At 53.8% G+C, this 18,484-nt stretch overlaps 1 protein-coding gene across 2 annotated transcripts in view; it reads left to right on the top strand.

Moving 5' to 3' along the window:
• Positions 1-266: 266 nt before the first annotated feature.
• Positions 267-18,484, top strand: part of LOC144673331 (cystatin-A-like) — a 33,551-nt gene continuing 15,333 nt past the window's right edge. Inside the window, exons 1-2 of one of the 2 annotated variants that reach the window (XM_078535225.1) lie at positions 267-436; positions 1,761-1,862. In XM_078535225.1, coding sequence (XP_078391351.1) covers positions 365-436; positions 1,761-1,862 — 174 coding nt within the window. In that variant the 5' untranslated portion in view covers positions 267-364. The remainder of the gene's footprint in view (positions 437-1,760; positions 1,863-18,484) is intronic. The other variant, XM_078535224.1, reaches the window with a different exon arrangement.

Below are 18,484 nucleotides of genomic sequence, written 5' to 3' on the forward strand. Positions count from 1 at the left end.
AGAGAGGAGGGGGACAGGAGGAAAGGGGGAAGAGGTGGAGAGGGTTGGGAAGAGAGAGGGCGGGGAGAGACAGAGAGGTAGGCAGGGAGAGAGGGAGGGAGGAGCAGGCGGGTGTTAGAGAGAGAAGGATGGAGGGAGTGAGGCAATCACAAACAGGAGCGAGCACCTTCCACCCAGCCCAGCTTTCGTATCAAACAAATATCTGGAGACAGAGGGTGGAGCCAAGACAATGAGAGATTTCCCTGACAACGAGGAACATCACTGAGGGGTGGAGTAAAAATAAAGAATAAAAAGGAGGAACACTGGGCAGAAAGACAACGAGAGTTGATTAAGAGAGAGATAGAGAGAGCCAGAGACAGAGAAAATGGCAGGAAAGATGCACGGTTCAATCTCCACTTCACCTGTAACTGATGAGGTTCAGGAAATTGTCCAGTCGGTAAGTATCCACCATTCTCAATATCCTCTTTATCTCTATGACGAAGAACATTAGTCGCCCTGACTCCTGCCGCTTTGACCATCTCAGGACATCTCAAAGCACTCGACAAACAATGAAGTATTTTACTCAGTTTTGGCTACTGCTGTAATGTAGGAAACGCCAACTGGCAGACAGCAAACTCCTAGAATCAGCAATGAGAGAATGACCAGGTTAATTGTTTCAGTGATGTTGCTTGAGGGATAAGCGTTTCTTCCCCAGGACACTGTAGAGAAACTGTGTATTGTTCTTCATTCAATAATGCTCGTGGGATCTTTCACAGCAACCTGAGAGGACAGAGGGGAATTTGGCAATGTGTCAAATCGACAGAGAAGACCTCCAACAGTGCAGCACTCCCTCAGTACTGACCCTCCGGCAGTGCAAAACTCATTCAGTACTGACCCTCCGATAGTGGAGCACTCCCTCAGTCCTGACACTCCGACAGTGCAGTACTCCCTCAGTACTGACCCACCGACACTGCAGCACACCCTCAGTCCTGACACTCCAACAGTGCAGCACTCCCTCAGTACTGTCCCTCCGACAGTGCAGCACTCCCTCAGTACTGACCGTCCGACAGTGCGGTACTCCCTCAGTACTGACCCACGGATAGTGCAGCGTTCCCTCAGCAGTGACCCTCCGACAGTGCCGAACTCCCTCAGTACTCACCCCCGGATAGTGCAGCGTTCCCTCAGTACTCCCCTTCCAACAGTGCAGCACTCCCTCAGCACTGACCCCCAGATAGTGCAGCACTCCCTCAGTACTATCCCTCCGACAGTGCAGCACTCCCTCATTACTGACCCTCAGTGTGCAGCGCTCCTTCAATATAGTACTTCCAACAGTGCAGTTCTCCCTCAGTACTGACCCTCCGACAGTGCAGCGCTCCCACAGTACTGACCCTTCAACATTGCAGCACTCACTCAGTACTGAACTTCCGATCATGCAGCACTCCCTCAGTACTGACCCTCTGACAGTGCAGCACTCCCTCAGTACTGACCCTCTGACAGTGCAGCACTCCCTCAGTACTGACGCCCGGATAGTGCAGCACTCCCTCAGTACTGACCCTCTGACAGTGCAGCACTCCCTCAGTACTGACCCTCTGACAGTGCAGCACTCCCTCAGTACTGACCCTCTGACAGTGCAGCACTCCCTCAGTACTGACGCCCGGATAGTGCAGCACTCCCTCAGTACTGACCCTCTGACAGTGCAGCACTCCCTCAGTGGTGATCCTGCGCGTTCAGCAGTTGTTCAGAAAATCTGAAATGTTCTATTTGTTATCATATCTATCCAGTTGAAGGATCGAATTGAAGAGGAGTTGAAAAGAAAAGTGGAATTTCTTCATGCACTCTTACATCGCGCGCAAGTTGTAGCTGGGATCAATTACTTCGTGAAGGTATGAAAACAGAAATAACTTGCAGTTATCTAGCAATTTGAACGCACTAAAATGCCTCAGGTTTCTTGGGGTGTTACTCAGACAGAAATTTGACAGCGACCTACAGAAATATGGAACACGTTCGGTGTAGCTAAATGAAAGACGAAAGGTTTTGGGAAAATCTTAAGTTAGGACACAAAGATGGAGCGGTTCAGGGAGGGATCTCCAGGGCTTAGGGTACAGGCTGGGGAAGTTACGGCAGAACATTGGGGGAAATCATGGGATTAACAAGAAGACAGAACTGTGCGAGCTCAGAGACAAGTGAGGAATATCGGTGGTGGAGGAGGTTACAGAGATAGGGAGGGTTGTAGGGGCTGTGCAGGTTACAGAGATAGGGAGGGTTGTTGGGACTGGAGGAGGTTACAGTGATAGGGAGGGTTGTAGGGGCTGTGTAGGTTACAGAGACAGGGAGGGATGTAGGGGCTTAAGGAGGTTACAGAGATAGGGAGGGATGTAGGGGCTGGAGGAGGTTACATAGATAAAAAGGGAGGGTTGTAGGGGCTGGAGGAGGATACAGAGATAGGGAAGGTTGTAGGGGGCTGGAGGGGGATACAGATAGGGAGGGTTGTAGAACTGGAGGAGGTTACAGAGATAGGGAGGGTTTTAGGGGCTGCAGGAGGTTACAGAGATAGGGAGGGTGGTAGGGGCTGGAGGAGGTTACAGAGATAGGAAGGGATGTATGGGCTCGAGAGGTTACAGAGATAGGGAGGGTAGTAGGGGCTGGAGGAGGTTAGAGAGATAGGGACGGTTGAAGGGGCTGGAGGAGGTTGCACAAAAAAGGAGGGCTGTAGAATTGGAGGAGGTTACAGAGATAGGGAGGGTTGCAGGGGCTGGAGGAGGTTACAGAGATAGGGAGGGATGTAGGGGCTGGAGGAGGTTACAGAGATAGGGAGGGATGTACGGCTGGAGGAGGTTACAAAGATAAAAAGGGAGGGTTGTAGGGGCTGGAGGAGGTGACAGAGATAGGGAGGGTTGTAGGGGGCTGGAGGGGGTTACAGATAGGGAGGGTTGTAGGTGCTGGAGGAGGTTACAGAGATAGGGAGGGATGTAGGGGTTGAAGGAGGTTACAGAGATAGGGAGCGTTGTAGGGACTGGAGAGGTTACAGAGATAGGGAAGGATCGAGGGGCTGGAGGAGGTTACAGAGATAGGGAGGGATTTAGGGGCTGGAGCAGGTAACAGAGATAGGGAGGGTGGTAGGGGCTGGAGGAGGTTACAGAGATAGGTAGGGATGTATGGACTCGAGAGGTTACAGAGATAGGGAGGGTAGTAGGGGCTGGAGGAGGTTAGAGAGATAGGGACGGTTGAAGGGACTGGAGGAAGTTACACAGATAGGGAGGATTGTAGGGGCTGGAGGAGGTTACAGAGATAGGGAGGGTTGTAGGGGTGGGAGGAGGTTACAGAGATAGGGAGGGATGTAGGGGCTTGAGGAGGTTACAGAGATAGGGAGGGATGTAGGGGCTGGAGGACGTTACGTAGAGAAAAAGGGAGGGTTGTAGAACTGGAGGAGGTTACAGAGATAGGGAGGGTTGTAGAACTGGAGGAGGTTACAGAGATAGGAAGGGATGTAGGGGCTGGAGGAGGTTACATAGATAAAAAGGGAGGGTTGTAGAGGCTGGAGCAGGTTACAGAGATAGGGAGGGTTGTAGGGGGCTGGAGGAGATTACAGAGATATGGAGGGATGTAGGGGCTGGAGGAGGTTACAGAGATAGGGAGTGTTGTAGGGGCTGGAGAGGTTACAGAGATAAGGAAGGATGGAGGGGCTGGAGGAGGTTACAGAGATAGGGATGGTTTTAGGGGCTGCAGGAGGTTACAGAGATAGGGAGGGTGGTAGGGGCTGGAGGAGGTTACAGAGATAGGAAGGGATGTATGGGCTCGAGAGGTTACAGAGATAGGGAGGGTAGTAGGGGCTGGAGGAGGTTAGAGAGATAGGGACGGTTGAAGGGGCTGGAGGAGGTTACACAGATAGGGAGGGTTGTAGAACTGGAGGAGGTTACAGAGATAGGGAGTGATGTAGGGGCTGGAGGAGGTTACAGAGATAGGGAGGGTTGCAGGGGCTGGAGGAGCTTACACAGATAGGGAGCATTGTAGGGGCTGGAGGAGGTTACAGAGATAGCGAGGGTTATAGGGGCTGGAGGAGGTTACAGAGATAGGGAGTGTGGTAGGGCCTGGAGGAGGTTACAGAGATAGGGAGGGTTATAGGGGCCGGAGGAGGTTACAGAGATAGGAAGGATTGTAGGGGCTGGAGTAGGTTACAGAGATAGGGATGGTTGCAGAGGCTGGAGGAGGTTACAGTGATTGGGAGGGGCGTAGGGACTGGAAGATGTGACAGGGATAGAGTGGGTTGCAGAGGCTGGAGGAAATTACAGAGATAGGGAGTGTAGAGGGTGCTGGAGGGGGTAACAGAGATAGGGAGCATAGTAGGGGCTGGAGGAGGTTACAGAGATAGGGAGGGATGTAGGGCTGGAGGAGGTTACATAGATAAAAAGGGAGGGTTGTAGGGGCTGGAGGAGGTTACAGAGATAGGGAGGGTTGTAGGGGGCTGGAGGTGGTTACAGATAGGGATGGTTGTAGGTGCTGGAGGAGGTTACAGAGATAGGGAGGGATGTAGGGGCTGGAGGAGGTTACAGAGATAGGGAGCGTTGTAGGCACTGGAGAGGTTACAGAGATAGGGAAGGATGGAGGGGCTGGAGGAGGTTACAGAGATAGAGAGGGTTTAAGGGGCTGGAGGAGGTTACAGAGATAGGGAGGGTGGTAGGGGCTGGAGGAGGTTACAGAGATAGGTAGGGATGTATGGGCTCGAGAGGTTACAGAGATAGGGAGGGTTGTAGGGGCTGGAGGAGGTTACAGAGATAGGGAGCGTTGTAGAAATGGTGGAGGTTACAGAGATAGGGAGGGATGTAGGGGCTGGAGGAGGTTACATAGATAAAAAGGGAGGGTTGTAGAGGCTGGAGGAGGTTACAGAGATAGGGAGGGTTGTAGGGGGCTGGAGGAGGTTACAGAGATAGGGAGTGTTGTAGGGGCTGGAGGGGGTAACAGAGATAGGGATGGTTTTAGGGGCTGGAGAGGTTACAGAGATAAGGAAGGATGGAGGGGTTGGAGGAGGTTACAGAGATAGGGACGGTTTTAGGGGCTGCAGGAGGTTACATAGATAGGGAGGGTGGTAGGGGCTGGAGGAGGTTACAGAGATAGGAAGGAATGTATGGGCTCGAGACGTTACAGAGATAGGGAGGGTAGTAGGGGCTGGAGGAGGTTACACAGATAGGGAGGGTTGTAGAACTGGAGGAGGTTACAGAGATAGGGAGGGTTGTAAAACTGGAGGAGGTTACAGAGATAGGGAGGGATGTAGGGGCTGGAGGAGGTTACATAGATAAAAAGGGAGGGTTGTAGAGGCTGGAGCAGGTTACAGAGATGGGGAGGGTTGTAGGGGGCTGGAGGAGATTACAGAGATATGGAGGGATGTCGGGGCTGGAGGAGGCTACAGAGATAGGGAGTGTTGTAGGGGCTGGCGAGGTTACAGAGATAAGGAAGGATGGAGGGGCTGGAGGAGGTTACAGAGATAGGGACGGTTTTAGGGGCTGCAGGAGGTTACAGAGATAGGGAGGGTGGTAGGGGCTGGAGGAGGTTACAGAGATAGGAAGGGATGTATGGGCTCGAGAGGTTACAGAGATAGGGAGGGTAGTAGGGGCTGGAGGAGGTTAGAGAGATAGGGACGGTTGAAGGGGCTGGAGGAGGTTACACAGATAGGGAGGGGTGTAGAACTGGAGGAGGTTACAGAGATAGGGAGTGATGTAGGGGCTGGAGGAGGTTACAGAGATAGGGAGGGTTGCAGGGGCTGGAGGAGCTTACACAGATAGGGAGCATTGTAGGGGCTGGAGGAGGTTACAGAGATAGCGAGGGTTATAGGGGCTGGAGGAGGTTACAGAGATAGGGAGTGTGGTAGGGCCTGGAGGAGGTTACAGAGATAGGGAGGGTTATAGGGGCCGGAGGAGGTTACAGAGATAGGAAGGATTGTAGGGGCTGGAGTAGGTTACAGAGATAGGGATGGTTGCAGAGGCTGGAGGAGGTTACAGTGATTGGGAGGGGCGTAGGGACTGGAAGATGTGACAGGGATAGAGTGGGTTGCAGAGGCTGGAGGAAATTACAGAGATAGGGAGTGTAGAGGGTGCTGGAGGGGGTAACAGAGATAGGGAGCATAGTAGGGGCTGGAGGAGGTTACAGAGATAGGGAGGGATGTAGGGCTGGAGGAGGTTACATAGATAAAAAGGGAGGGTTGTAGGGGCTGGAGGAGGTTACAGAGATAGGGAGGGTTGTAGGGGGCTGGAGGTGGTTACAGATAGGGATGGTTGTAGGTGCTGGAGGAGGTTACAGAGATAGGGAGGGATGTAGGGGCTGGAGGAGGTTACAGAGATAGGGAGCGTTGTAGGCACTGGAGAGGTTACAGAGATAGGGAGGGATGTAGGGGCTGGAGGAGGTTACAGAGATAGGGAACGTTGTAGGGGCTGGAGAGGTTACAGAGATAAGGAAGGATGGAGGGGCTGGAGGAGGTTACAGAGATAGGAAGGATTGTAGGGGCTGGAGGAGGTTACAGAGATAGGGATGGTTGCAGAGGCTGGAGGAGGTTACAGTGATTGGGAGGGGCGTAGGTGCTGGAAGATGTGACAGGGATAGAGCGGGTTGCAGAGGCTGGAGGAGGTTACAGAGATAGGGAGTGTAGTGGGGGCTGGAGGGGTTAACAGAGATAGGGAGCATAGTAGGGGCTGGAGGAGGTTACAGAGATAGGGAGCATGTTAAGGGCTAAAGGAGGTTACAGAGATAGGGAGCATAGTAGGGGCTGGAGGAGGTTACAGAGATAGGGAGGGTTGCAGGGGCTGGAGGAGCTTACACAAATAGGGAGCATTGTAGGGGCTGGAGGAGGTTACAGAGATAGCGAGGGTTGTAGGGGCTGGAGGAGGTTACAGAGATAGGGAGAGTGGTAGGGCCTGGAGGAGGTTACAGAGATAGGGAGGGTTATAGGGGCTGGAGGAGGTTACAGAGATAGGAAGGATTGTAGGGGCTGGAGTAGGTTACAGAGATAGGGATGGTTGCAGAGGCTGGAGGAGGTTACAGTGATTGGGAGGGGCGTAGGGACTGGAAGGTGTGACAGGGATAGAGTGGTTTGCAGAGGCTGGAGGAGGTTACAGAGATAGGGAGTGTAGTGGGGGCTGGAGGGGGTAACAGAGATAGGGAGCATAGTAGGGGCTGGAGGAGGTTACAGAGATAGGGAGCGTTGTAGGGACTGGAGTGGTTACAGAGATAGGGAAGGATGGAGGGGCTGGAGGAGGTTACAGAGATAGGGAGGGTTTTAGGGGCTGGAGGAGGTTACAGAGATAGGGAGGGTAGTAGGGGCTGGAGGAGGTTAGAGAGATAGGGACGGTTGAAGGGGCTGGAGGAGGTTACAGAGATAGGGAGGGATGTAGGGGCTTGAGGAGGTTACAGAGATAGGGAGGGATGTAGGGGCTGGAGGACGTTACATAGATAAAAAGGGAGGGCTGTAGGGGCTGGAGGAGGTTACAGAGATAGGGAGGGTAGTAGGGGCTGGAGGAGGTTACAGAGATAGGGAGGGTTGTAGAACTGGAGGAGGTTACAGAGATAGGGAGGGATGTAGGTGCTGGAGGAGGTTACATCGATAAAAAGGGAGGGTTGTCGAGGCTGGAGGAGGTTACAGAAGTAGGGAGGCTTGTAGGGGGCTGGAGGAGGTTACAGAGATAGGGAGGGTTGTAGGGGCTGGAGGAGGTTACAGTGATAGGGAGGAATGTAGGGGCTGGAGGAGGTTACAGAGATAGGGAGCGTTGTAGGGGCTGGAGAGGTTACAGAGATAAGGAAGGATGGAGGGGCTGGAGGAGGTTACAGAGATAGGGAGGGTTTTAGGGGCTGGAGGAGGTTACAGAGATAGGGAGGGTGGTAGGGGCTGGAGGAGGTTACAGAGAAAGCGAGGGTTGTAGGAGCTGGAAGAGGTTACAGAGATAGGGAGTGTTGTGGGGGCTGGAGGGTGTAACAGAGATAGGGAGGGTTGTATGGTCTGGAGGAAGTTACAGAGATAGGGAGTGTAGTGGGTGCTGGAGGGGGTAACAGAGATAGGGAGCATAGTAGCGGCTGGAGGAGGTTACAGAGACAGGGAACATGGTAGGGGCTGGAGGAGGTTACAGAGATAGGGTGAGTTGTAGGGGCTGGAGGAGGTTACAGAGATAGGGAGGGTTGTAGGGGCTGGAGGAGGTTACAGAGATAGGGTGGGAGAGGCTGGAGGAAATTTCAGAGATAGGGAGGATTGTAGGGGCTTGAGGAGGTTGCAGAGATAGGGAGGGATGTAGGTGCTGGAGGAGGTTACATAGATAAAAAGGGAGGGTTATGGGGCTGGAGGACGTTACAGAGATAGGGAGGGTTGTAGAACTGGAGGAGGTTACAGAGATAGGGAGGGATGTAGGGGCTGGAGGAGGTTACATAGATAAAAAGGGAGGGTTGTAGAGGCTGGAGGAGGTTACAGAGATATGGAGGGTTGTAGGGGCTGGAGGAGGTTACAGAGATAGGGAGGGTTGTAGGGGCTGGAGGAGGTTACAGAGATAGGGAGGGATGTAGTGGCTGGAGGAGGTTACAGAGATAGGGAGCGTTGTAGGGGCTGGAGAGGTTACAGAGATAAGGAAGGATGGAGGGGCTGGAGGAGGTTACAGAGATAGAGAGGTTTTTAGGGGCTGCAGGAGGTTACAGAGATAGGGAGGATGGTAGGGGCTGGAGGAGGTTACAGAGATAGGAAGGGATTTATGGGCTCGAGAGGTTACAGAGATAGGGAGGGTAGTAGGGGCTGGAGGAGGTTACAGAGATAGGGACGGTGAAGGGGCTGGAGGAGGTTACACAGATAGGGAGGGTTGTAGAACTGGAGGGGTTTACAGAGATAGGGAGGGTTGTAGGGGCTGGAGGAGGTTACAGAGATAGGGAGGGATGTAGGGGCTGGAGGAGGTTACAGAGATAGGGAGGGATGTAGGGCTGGAGGAGGTTACATAGATAAAAAGGGATTGTTGTAGAGGCTGGAGGAGGTTACAGAGATAGGGAGGGTTGTAGGGGGCTGGAGGTGGTTACAGATAGGGAGGGTTGTAGGTGCTGGAGGAGGTTACAAAGATAGGGAGGGATGTAGGGGCTGGAGGAGGTTACAGAGATAGGGAGCGTTGAAGGGACTGGAGAGGTTACAGAGATAGGGAAGGATGGAGGGGCTGGAGGAGGTTACAGAGATACAGAGGGTTTAAGGGGCTGGAGGAGGTTACAGAGATAGGGAGGGTGGTAGGGGCTGGAGGAGGTTACAGAGATAGGTAGGGATGTATGGGCTCGAGAGGTTACAGAGATAGGGAGGGTTGTAGGGGCTGGAGGAGGTTACAGAGATAGGGAGCGTTGTAGAACTGGTGAAGGTTACAGAGATAGGGAGGGATGTAGGGGCTGGAGGAGGTTACATAGATAAAAAGGGAGGGTTGTAGAGGCTGGAGGAGGTTACAGAGATAGGGAGGGTTGTAGGGGGCTGGAGGAGGTTACAGAGATATGGAGGGATGTAGGGGCTGGGGGAGGTTACAGAGATAGGGAGTGTTGTAGGGGCTGGAGAGGTTACAGAGATAAGGAAGGATGGAGGGGCTGGAGGAGGTTACAGAGATAGGGACGGTTTTAGGGCCTGCAGGAGGTTGCAGAGATAGGGAGGGTGGTAGGGGCTGGAGGAGGTTACAGAGATAGGAAGGAATGTATGGGCTCGAGACGTTACAGAGATAGGGAGGGTAGTAGGGGCTGGAGGAGGTTACACAGATAGGGAGGGTTGTTGAACTGGAGGAGGTTACAGAGATAGGGAGGGATGTAGGGACTGGAGGAGGTGAAAGAGATAGGGAGCGTTGTAGAGGCTGGAGGAGGTTACAGAGATAGGGAGGGTTGCAGGGGCTGGAGGAGCTTACACAGATAGGGAGCATTGTAGGGGCTGGAGGAGGTTACAGAGATAGTGACGGTTGTAGGGGCTGGAGGAGGTTACAGAGATAGGGAGGGTTATAGGGGCTGGAGGAGGTTACAGAGATAGGAAGGATTGTAGGGGCTGGAGTAGGTTACAGAGATAGGAAGGGATTTATGGGCTCGAGAGGTTAGAGAGATAGGGAGGGTAGTAGGGGCTGGAGGAGGTTACAGAGATAGGGACGGTGAAGGGGCTGGAGGAGGTTACACAGATAGGAAGGGTTGTAGAACTGGAGGGGTTTACAGAGATAGGGAGGGTTGTAGGGGCTGGAGGAGGTTACAGAGATAGGGAGGGATGTAGGGGCTGGAGGAGGTTACAGAGATAGGGAGGGATGTAGGGCTGGAGGAGGTTACATAGATAAAAAGGGATTGTTGTAGGGGCTGGAGGAGGTTACAGAGATAGGGAGGGTTGTAGGGGGCTGGAGGTGGTTACAGATAGGGAGGGTTGTAGGTGCTGGAGGAGGTTACAAAGATAGGGAGGGATGTAGGGGCTGGAGGAGGTTACAGAGATAGGGAGCGTTGAAGGGACTGGAGAGGTTACAGAGATAGGGAAGGATGGAGGGGCTGGAGGAGGTTACAGAGATACAGAGGGTTTAAGGGGCTGGAGGAGGTTACAGAGATAGGGAGGGTGGTAGGGGCTGGAGGAGGTTACAGAGATAGGTAGGGATGTATGGGCTCGAGAGGTTACAGAGATAGGGAGGGTTGTAGGGGCTGGAGGAGGTTACAGAGATATGGAGGGATGTAGGGGCTGGAAGAGGTTACAGAGATAGGGAGTGTTGTAGGGGTTGGAGAGGTTACAGAGATAAGGAAGGATGGAGGGGCTGGAGGAGGTTACAGAGATAGGGACGGTTTTAGGGGCTGCAGGAGGTTGCAGAGATAGGGAGGGTGGTAGGGGCTGGAGGAGGTTACAGAGATAGGAAGGAATGTATGGGCTCGAAACGTTACAGAGATAGGGAGGGTACTAGGGGCTGGAGGAGGTTACACAGATAGGGAGGGTTGTAGAACTGGAGGAGGTTACAGAGATACGGAGGGTTGTAGGGGCTGGAGGAGGTTACAGAGATAGGGAGGGATGTAGGGGCTGGAGGAGGTTAAAGAGATAGGGAGCGTTGTAGAGGCTGGAGGAGGTTACAGAGATAGGGAGGGTTGCAGGGGCTGGAGGAGCTTACACAGGGAGGGAGCATTGTAGGGGCTGGAGGAGGGTACAGAGATAGCGAGGGTTGTAGGGGCTGGAGGAGGTTACAGAGATAGGGAGTGTGGTAGGGCCTGGAGGAGGTTACAGAGATAGGGAGGGTTATAGGGGCTGGAGGAGGTTACAGAGATAGGAAGGATTGTAGGGGCTGGAGGAGGTTACAGAGATAGGGATGGTTGCAGAGGCTGGAGGAGGTTACAGTGATTGGGAGGGGCGTAGGGACTGGAAGATGTGACAGGGATAGAGTGGGTTGCAGCGGCTGGAGGAGGTTACAGAGATAGGGAGTGTAGTGGGGGCTGGAGGGGGTAACAGAGATAGGGAGCATAGTAGGGGCTGGAGGAGGTTACAGAGATAGGGAGCATGGTAAGGGCTAAAGGAGGTTACAGAGATAGGGAGAGTTGTAGGGACTGGAGGAGGTTACAGAGATAGGGAGTGTTGTAGGGGGCTGGAGGAGGTTACAGAGATAGGGAGGGTTGTAGGGGCTGGAGGAGGTTACAGAGATAGGGAGGGATGTAGGGGCTGGAGGAGGTTACAGAGATAGGGAGCGTTGTAGGGGCTGCAGAGGTTACAGAGATAAGGAAGGATGGAGGGGCTGGAGGAGGTTACAGAGATAGGGAGGGTTGCAGGGGCTGGGGGAGCTTACACAGATAGGGAGGACTGTATTGGCTGGATGAGGTTACAGCGTTAGCGAGGGTTGTAGGAGCTGGAGGAGGTTACAGAGATAGGGAGTGTTGTGGGGGCTGGAGGGTGTAACAGAGATAGGGAGAGTTGTAGGGGCTCGAGGACGTTACAGAGATAGGGAGTGTGGTAGGGGCTGGAGATGGTTACAGAGATAGGGAGTGTGGTAGGGCCAGGAGGAGGTTACAGAGATAGGGAGTGTGGTAGGGCCTGGAGGAGGTTACAGAAATAGGGATGGTTGCAGAGGCTGGAGGAGGTTACAGTGATTGGGAGGGGCGTAGGTGCTGGAAGATGTGACAGGGATAGAGCGGGTTGCAGAGGCTGGAGGAGGTTACAGAGATAGGGAGTGTAGTGGGGGCTGGAGGGGGTAACAGAGATAGGGAGCATAGTAGGGGCTGGAGGAGGTTACAGAGATAGGGAGCTTTGTAGGGGCTGGAGGAGGTTACAGAGATAGGGAGGGTTGCAGGGGCTGGAGGAGCTTACACAGATAGGGAGCATTGTAGGGGCTGGAGGATGTTCCAGGGATAGCGAGGGTTGTAGGGGCTGGAGGAGGTTACAGAGATAGGGAGTGTGGTAGGGCCTGGAGGAGGTTACAGAGATAGGGAGGGTTATAGGGGCCGGAGGAGGTTGCAGAGCTAGGAAGGATTGTAGGGGCTGGAGTAGGTTACAGAGATAGGGATGGTTGCAGAGGCTGGAGGAGGTTACAGTGATTGGGAGGGGCGTAGGGACTGGAAGATGTGAGAGGGATAGAGTGGGTTGCAGAGGCTGGTGGAGGTTACAGAGATAGGTAGTGTAGTGGGGGCTGGAGGGGGTAACAGAGATATGGAGCATAGTAGGGGCTGGAGGAGGTTACAGAGTTAGGGAGCGTTGTAGGGACTGGAGTGGTTACAGAGATAGGGAAGGATGGAGGGGCTGGAGGAGGTTACAGAGATAGGGAGTGTTTTAGGGGCTGGAGGAGTTTACAGAGATAGGGAGGGTTGTAGGGGCTGGAGGAGGTTACAGAGATAGGAAGGGATGTAGGGGCTCGAGAGGTTACAGAGATAGGGAGGGTAGTAGGGGCTGGAGGAGTTTAGAGAGATAGGGACGGTTGAAGGGGCTGGAGGAGGTTACAGAGATAGGGAGGGATGTAGGGGCTTGAGGAGGTTACAGAGATAGGGAGGGATGTAGGGGCTGGAGGACGTTACATAGATAAAAAGGGAGGGTTGTAGGGGCTGGAGGAGGTTACAGAGATAGGGAGGGTTGTAGGGGCTGGAGGAGGTTACAGAGATAGGGAGGGTTGTAGAACTGGAGGAGGTTACAGAGATAGGGAGGGATGTAGGTGCTGGAGGAGGTTACATCGATAAAAAGGGAGGGTTGTCGAGGCTGGAGGAGGTTACAGAGATAGGGAGGCTTGTAGGGGGCTGGAGGAGGTTACAGAGATAGGGAGGGTTGTAGGGGCTGGAGGAGGTTACAGTGATAGGGAGGAATGTAGGGGCTGGAGGAGGTTACAGAGATAGGGAGCGTTGTAGGGGCTGGAGAGGTTACAGAGATAAGGAAGAATGGAGGGGCTGGAGGAGGTTACAGAGATAGGGACGGTTTTAGGGGCTGCAGGAGGTTGCAGAGATAGGGAGGGTGGTAGGGGCTGGAGGAGGTTACAGAGATAGGAAGGAATGTATGGGCTCGAGACGTTACAGAGATAGGGAGGGTACTAGGGGCTGGAGGAGGTTACACAGATAGGGAGGGTTGTAGAACTGGAGGAGGTTACAGAGATACGGAGGGTTGTAGGGGCTGGAGGAGGTTACAGAGATAGGGAGGGATGTAGGGGCTGGAGGAGGTTAAAGAGATAGGGAGCGTTGTAGAGGCTGGAGGAGGTTACAGAGATAGGGAGGGTTGCAGGGGCTGGAGGAGCTTACACAGGTAGGGAGCATTGTAGGGGCTGGAGGAGGGTACAGAGATAGCGAGGGTTGTAGGGGCTGGAGGAGGTTACAGAGATAGGGAGTGTGGTAGGGCCTGGAGGAGGTTACAGAGATAGGGAGGGTTATAGGGGCTGGAGGAGGTTACAGAGATAGGAAGGATTGTAGGGGCTGGAGGAGGTTACAGAGATAGGGATGGTTGCAGAGGCTGGAGGAGGTTACAGTGATTGGGAGGGGCGTAGGGACTGGAAGATGTGACAGGGATAGAGTGGGTTGCAGCGGCTGGAGGAGGTTACAGAGATAGGGAGTGTAGTGGGGGCTGGAGGGGGTAACAGAGATAGGGAGCATAGTAGGGGCTGGAGGAGGTTACAGAGATAGGGAGCATGGTAAGGGCTAAAGGAGGTTACAGAGATAGGGAGAGTTGTAGGGACTGGAGGAGGTTACAGAGATAGGGAGCGTTGTAGGGACTGGAGAGGTTACAGAGATATGGAAGGATGGAGGGGCTGGAGGAGGTTACAGAGATAGGGAGGGTTTTAGGGGCTGGAGGAGGTTACAGAGATAGGGAGGGTTGTAGGGGCTGGAGGAGTTTACAGAGATAGGAAGGGATGTAGGGGCTCGAGAGGTTACAGACATAGGGAGGGTAGTAGGGGCTGGAGGAGGTTAGAGAGATAGGGACGGTTGAAGGGGCTGGAGGAGGTTACAGAGATAGGGAGGGATGTAGGGGCTTGAGGAGGTTACAGAGATAGGGAGGGATGTAAGGGCTGGAGGACGTTATATAGATAAAAAGGGAGGGTTGTAGGGGCTGCAGGAGGTTACAGAGATAGGGAGGGTTGTAGGGGCTGGAGGAGGTTACAGAGATAGGGAGGGTTGTAGAACTGGAGGAGGTTACAGAGATAGGGAGGGATGTAGGGGCTGGAGGAGGTTACATAGATAAAAAGGGAGGGTTGTAGAGGCTGGAGGAGGTTAGAGAGATAGGGAGGGTTGTAGAACTGGAGGAGGTTACAGAGATAGGGAGGGATGTAGGGGCTGGAGGAGGTTACATAGATATAAAGGGAGGGTTGTAGAGGCTGGAGGAGGTTACAGAGATAGGGAGTGTTGTAGGGGGCTGGAGGAGGTTACAGAGATAGGGAGGGTTGTAGGGGCTGGAGGAGGTTACAGAGATAGGGAGGGATGTAGGGGCTGGAGGAGGTTACAGAGATAGGGAGCGTTGTAGGGGCTGCAGAGGTTACAGAGATAAGGAAGGATGGAGGGGCTGGAGGAGGTTACAGAGATAGGGAGGGTTGCAGGGGCTGGGGGAGCTTACACAGATAGGGAGGACTGTATTGGCTGGATGAGGTTACAGCGTTAGCGAGGGTTGTAGGAGCTGGAGGAGGTTACAGAGATAGGGAGTGTTGTGGGGGCTGGAGGGTGTAACAGAGATAGGGAGAGTTGTAGGGGCTCGAGGACGTTACAGAGATAGGGAGTGTGGTAGGGGCTGGAGATGGTTACAGAGATAGGGAGTGTGGTAGGGCCAGGAGGAGGTTACAGAGATAGGGAGTGTGGTAGGGCCTGGAGGAGGTTACAGAAATAGGGATGGTTGCAGAGGCTGGAGGAGGTTACAGTGATTGGGAGGGGCGTAGGTGCTGGAAGATGTGACAGGGATAGAGCGGGTTGCAGAGGCTGGAGGAGGTTACAGAGATAGGGAGTGTAGTGGGGGCTGGAGGGGGTAACAGAGATAGGGAGCATAGTAGGGGCTGGAGGAGGTTACAGAGATAGGGAGCTTTGTAGGGGCTGGAGGAGGTTACAGAGATAGGGAGGGTTGCAGGGGCTGGAGGAGCTTACACAGATAGGGAGCATTGTAGGGGCTGGAGGATGTTCCAGGGATAGCGAGGGTTGTAGGGGCTGGAGGAGGTTACAGAGATAGGGAGTGTGGTAGGGCCTGGAGGAGGTTACAGAGATAGGGGGGGTTATAGGGGCCGGAGGAGGTTGAAGAGATAGGAAGGATTGTAGGGGCTGGAGTAGGTTACAGAGATAGGGATGGTTGCAGAGGCTGGAGGAGGTTACAGTGATTGGGAGGGGCGTAGGGACTGGAAGATGTGAGAGGGATAGAGTGGGTTGCAGAGGCTGGTGGAGGTTACAGAGATAGGTAGTGTAGTGGGGGCTGGAGGGGGTAACAGAGATATGGAGCATAGTAGGGGCTGGAGGAGGTTACAGAGTTAGGGAGCGTTGTAGGGACTGGAGTGGTTACAGAGATAGGGAAGGATGGAGGGGCTGGAGGAGGTTACAGAGATAGGGAGTGTTTTAGGGGCTGGAGGAGGTTACAGAGATAGGGAGGGTTGTAGGGGCTGGAGGAGGTTACAGAGATAGGAAGGGATGTAGGGGCTCGAGAGGTTACAGAGATAGGGAGGGTAGTAGGGGCTGGAGGAGTTTAGAGAGATAGGGACGGTTGAAGGGGCTGGAGGAGGTTACAGAGATAGGGAGGGATGTAGGGGCTTGAGGAGGTTACAGAGATAGGGAGGGATGTAGGGGCTGGAGGACGTTACATAGATAAAAAGGGAGGGTTGTAGGGGCTGGAGGAGGTTACAGAGATAGGGAGGGTTGTAGGGGCTGGAGGAGGTTACAGAGATAGGGAGGGTTGTAGAACTGGAGGAGGTTACAGAGATAGGGAGGGATGTAGGTGCTGGAGGAGGTTACATCGATAAAAAGGGAGGGTTGTCGAGGCTGGAGGAGGTTACAGAGATAGGGAGGCTTGTAGGGGGCTGGAGGAGGTTACAGAGATAGGGAGGGTTGTAGGGGCTGGAGGAGGTTACAGTGATAGGGAGGAATGTAGGGGCTGGAGGAGGTTACAGAGATAGGGAGCGTTGTAGGGGCTGGAGAGGTTACAGAGATAAGGAAGGATGGAGGGGCTGGAGGAGGTTACAGAGATAGGGAGGGTTTTAGGGGCTGGAGGAGGTTACAGAGATAGGGAGGGTGGTAGGGGCTGGAGGAGGTTACAGAGAAAGCGAGGGTTGTAGGAGCTGGAAGAGGTTACAGAGATAGGGAGTGTTGTGGGGGCTGGAGGGTGTAACAGAGATAGGGAGGGTTGTATGGTCTGAAGGAAGTTACAGAGATAGGGAGTGTGGTAGGGCCTGGAGGTGGTTACAGAGATAGGGAATGTGGTAGGGCCTGGAGGAGGTTACAGAGATAGGGAGTGTGGTAGGGCCTGGAGGTGGTTACAGAGATAGGAAGGATTGTAGGGGCTGGAGGAGTTTACAGAGATAGGGATGGTTGCAGAGCCTGGAGGAGGTTACAGTGATTGGGAGGGGCGTAGGGACTGGAATATGTGACAGGGATAGAGTGGGTTGCAGAGGCTGGAGGAAATTACAGAGATAGGGAGTGTAGTGGGTGCTGGAGGGTGTAACAGAGATAGGGAGCATAGTAGCGGCTGGAGGAGGTTACAGAGACAGGGAACATGGTAGGGGCTGGAGGAGGTTACAGAGATAGGGTGAGTTGTAGGGGCTGGAGGAGGTTACAGAGATAGGGAGGGTTGTAGGGGCTGGAGGAGGTTACAGAGATAGGGTGGGAGAGGCTGGAGGAAATTTCAGAGATAGGGAGGATTGTAGGGGCTTGAGGAGGTTGCAGAGATAGGGAGGGATGTAGGGGCTGGAGGAGGTTACATAGATAAAAAGGGAGGGTTGTAGGGGCTGGAGGACGTTACAGAGATAGGGAGGGTTGTAGAACTGGAGGAGGTTACAGAGATAGGGAGGGATGTAGGGGCTGGAGGAGGTTACATAGATAAAAAGGGAGGGTTGTAGAGGCTGGAGGAGGTTACAGAGATATGGAGGGTTGTAGGGGGCTGGAGGAGGTTACAGAGATAGGTAGGGTTGTAGGGGCTGGAGGAGGTTACAGAGATAGGGAGCGATGTAGTGGCTGGAGGAGGTTACAGAGATAGGGAGCGTTGTAGGGGCTGGAGAGGTTACAGAGATAAGGAAGGATGGAGTGGCTGGAGGAGGTTACAGAGATAGGAAGGGATGTATGGGCTCGAGAGGTTACAGAGATAGGGAGGGTAGTAGGGGCTGGAGGAGGTTACAGAGATAGGGACGGTGAAGGGGCTGGAGGAGGTTACACAGATAGGGAGGGTTGTAGAACTGAAGGAGTTTACAGAGATAGGGAGGGTTGTAGGGGCTGGAGGAGGTTACAGAGATAGGGAGGGATGTAGGGGCTGGAGGAGGTTACAGAGATAGGGAGGGATGTAGGGCTGGAGGAGGTTACATAGATAAAAAGGGAGTGTTGTAGGGGCTAGAGGAGGTTACAGAGATAGGGAGGGTTGTAGGGGGCTGGAGGTGGTTACAGATAGGGAGGGTTGTAGGTGCTGGACGAGGTTACAGAGATAGGGAGGGATGTAGGGGCTGGAGGAGGTTACATAGATAGGGAGCGTTGAAGGGACTGGAGAGGTTAGAGAGATAGGGAAGGATGGAGGGGCTGGAGGAGGTTACAGAGATACAGAGGGTTTAAGGGGCTGGAGGAGGTTACAGAGATAGGTAGGGATGTATGGGCTCGAGAGGTTACAGAGATAGGGAGGGTTGTAGGGGCTGGAGGAGGTTACAGAGATAGGGAGCGTTGTAGAACTGGTGGAGGTTACAGAGATAGGGAGGGATGTAGGGGCTGGAGGAGGTTACATAGATAAAAAGGGAGGGTTGTAGAGGCTGGAGGAGGTTACAGAGAAAGGGAGGGTTGTAGGGGGCTGGAGGAGGTTACAGAGATATGGAGGGATGTAGGGGCTGGAGGAGGTTAGAGAGATAGGGAGGGTTGTAGAACTGGAGGAGGTTACAGAGATAGGGAGGGTTGTAGGGGGCTG

The sequence above is a fragment of the Cetorhinus maximus genome, unplaced genomic scaffold (assembly GCF_964194155.1).
Source record: "Cetorhinus maximus unplaced genomic scaffold, sCetMax3.hap1.1 HAP1_SCAFFOLD_343, whole genome shotgun sequence".
NCBI lineage: Eukaryota > Metazoa > Chordata > Chondrichthyes > Lamniformes > Cetorhinidae > Cetorhinus > Cetorhinus maximus.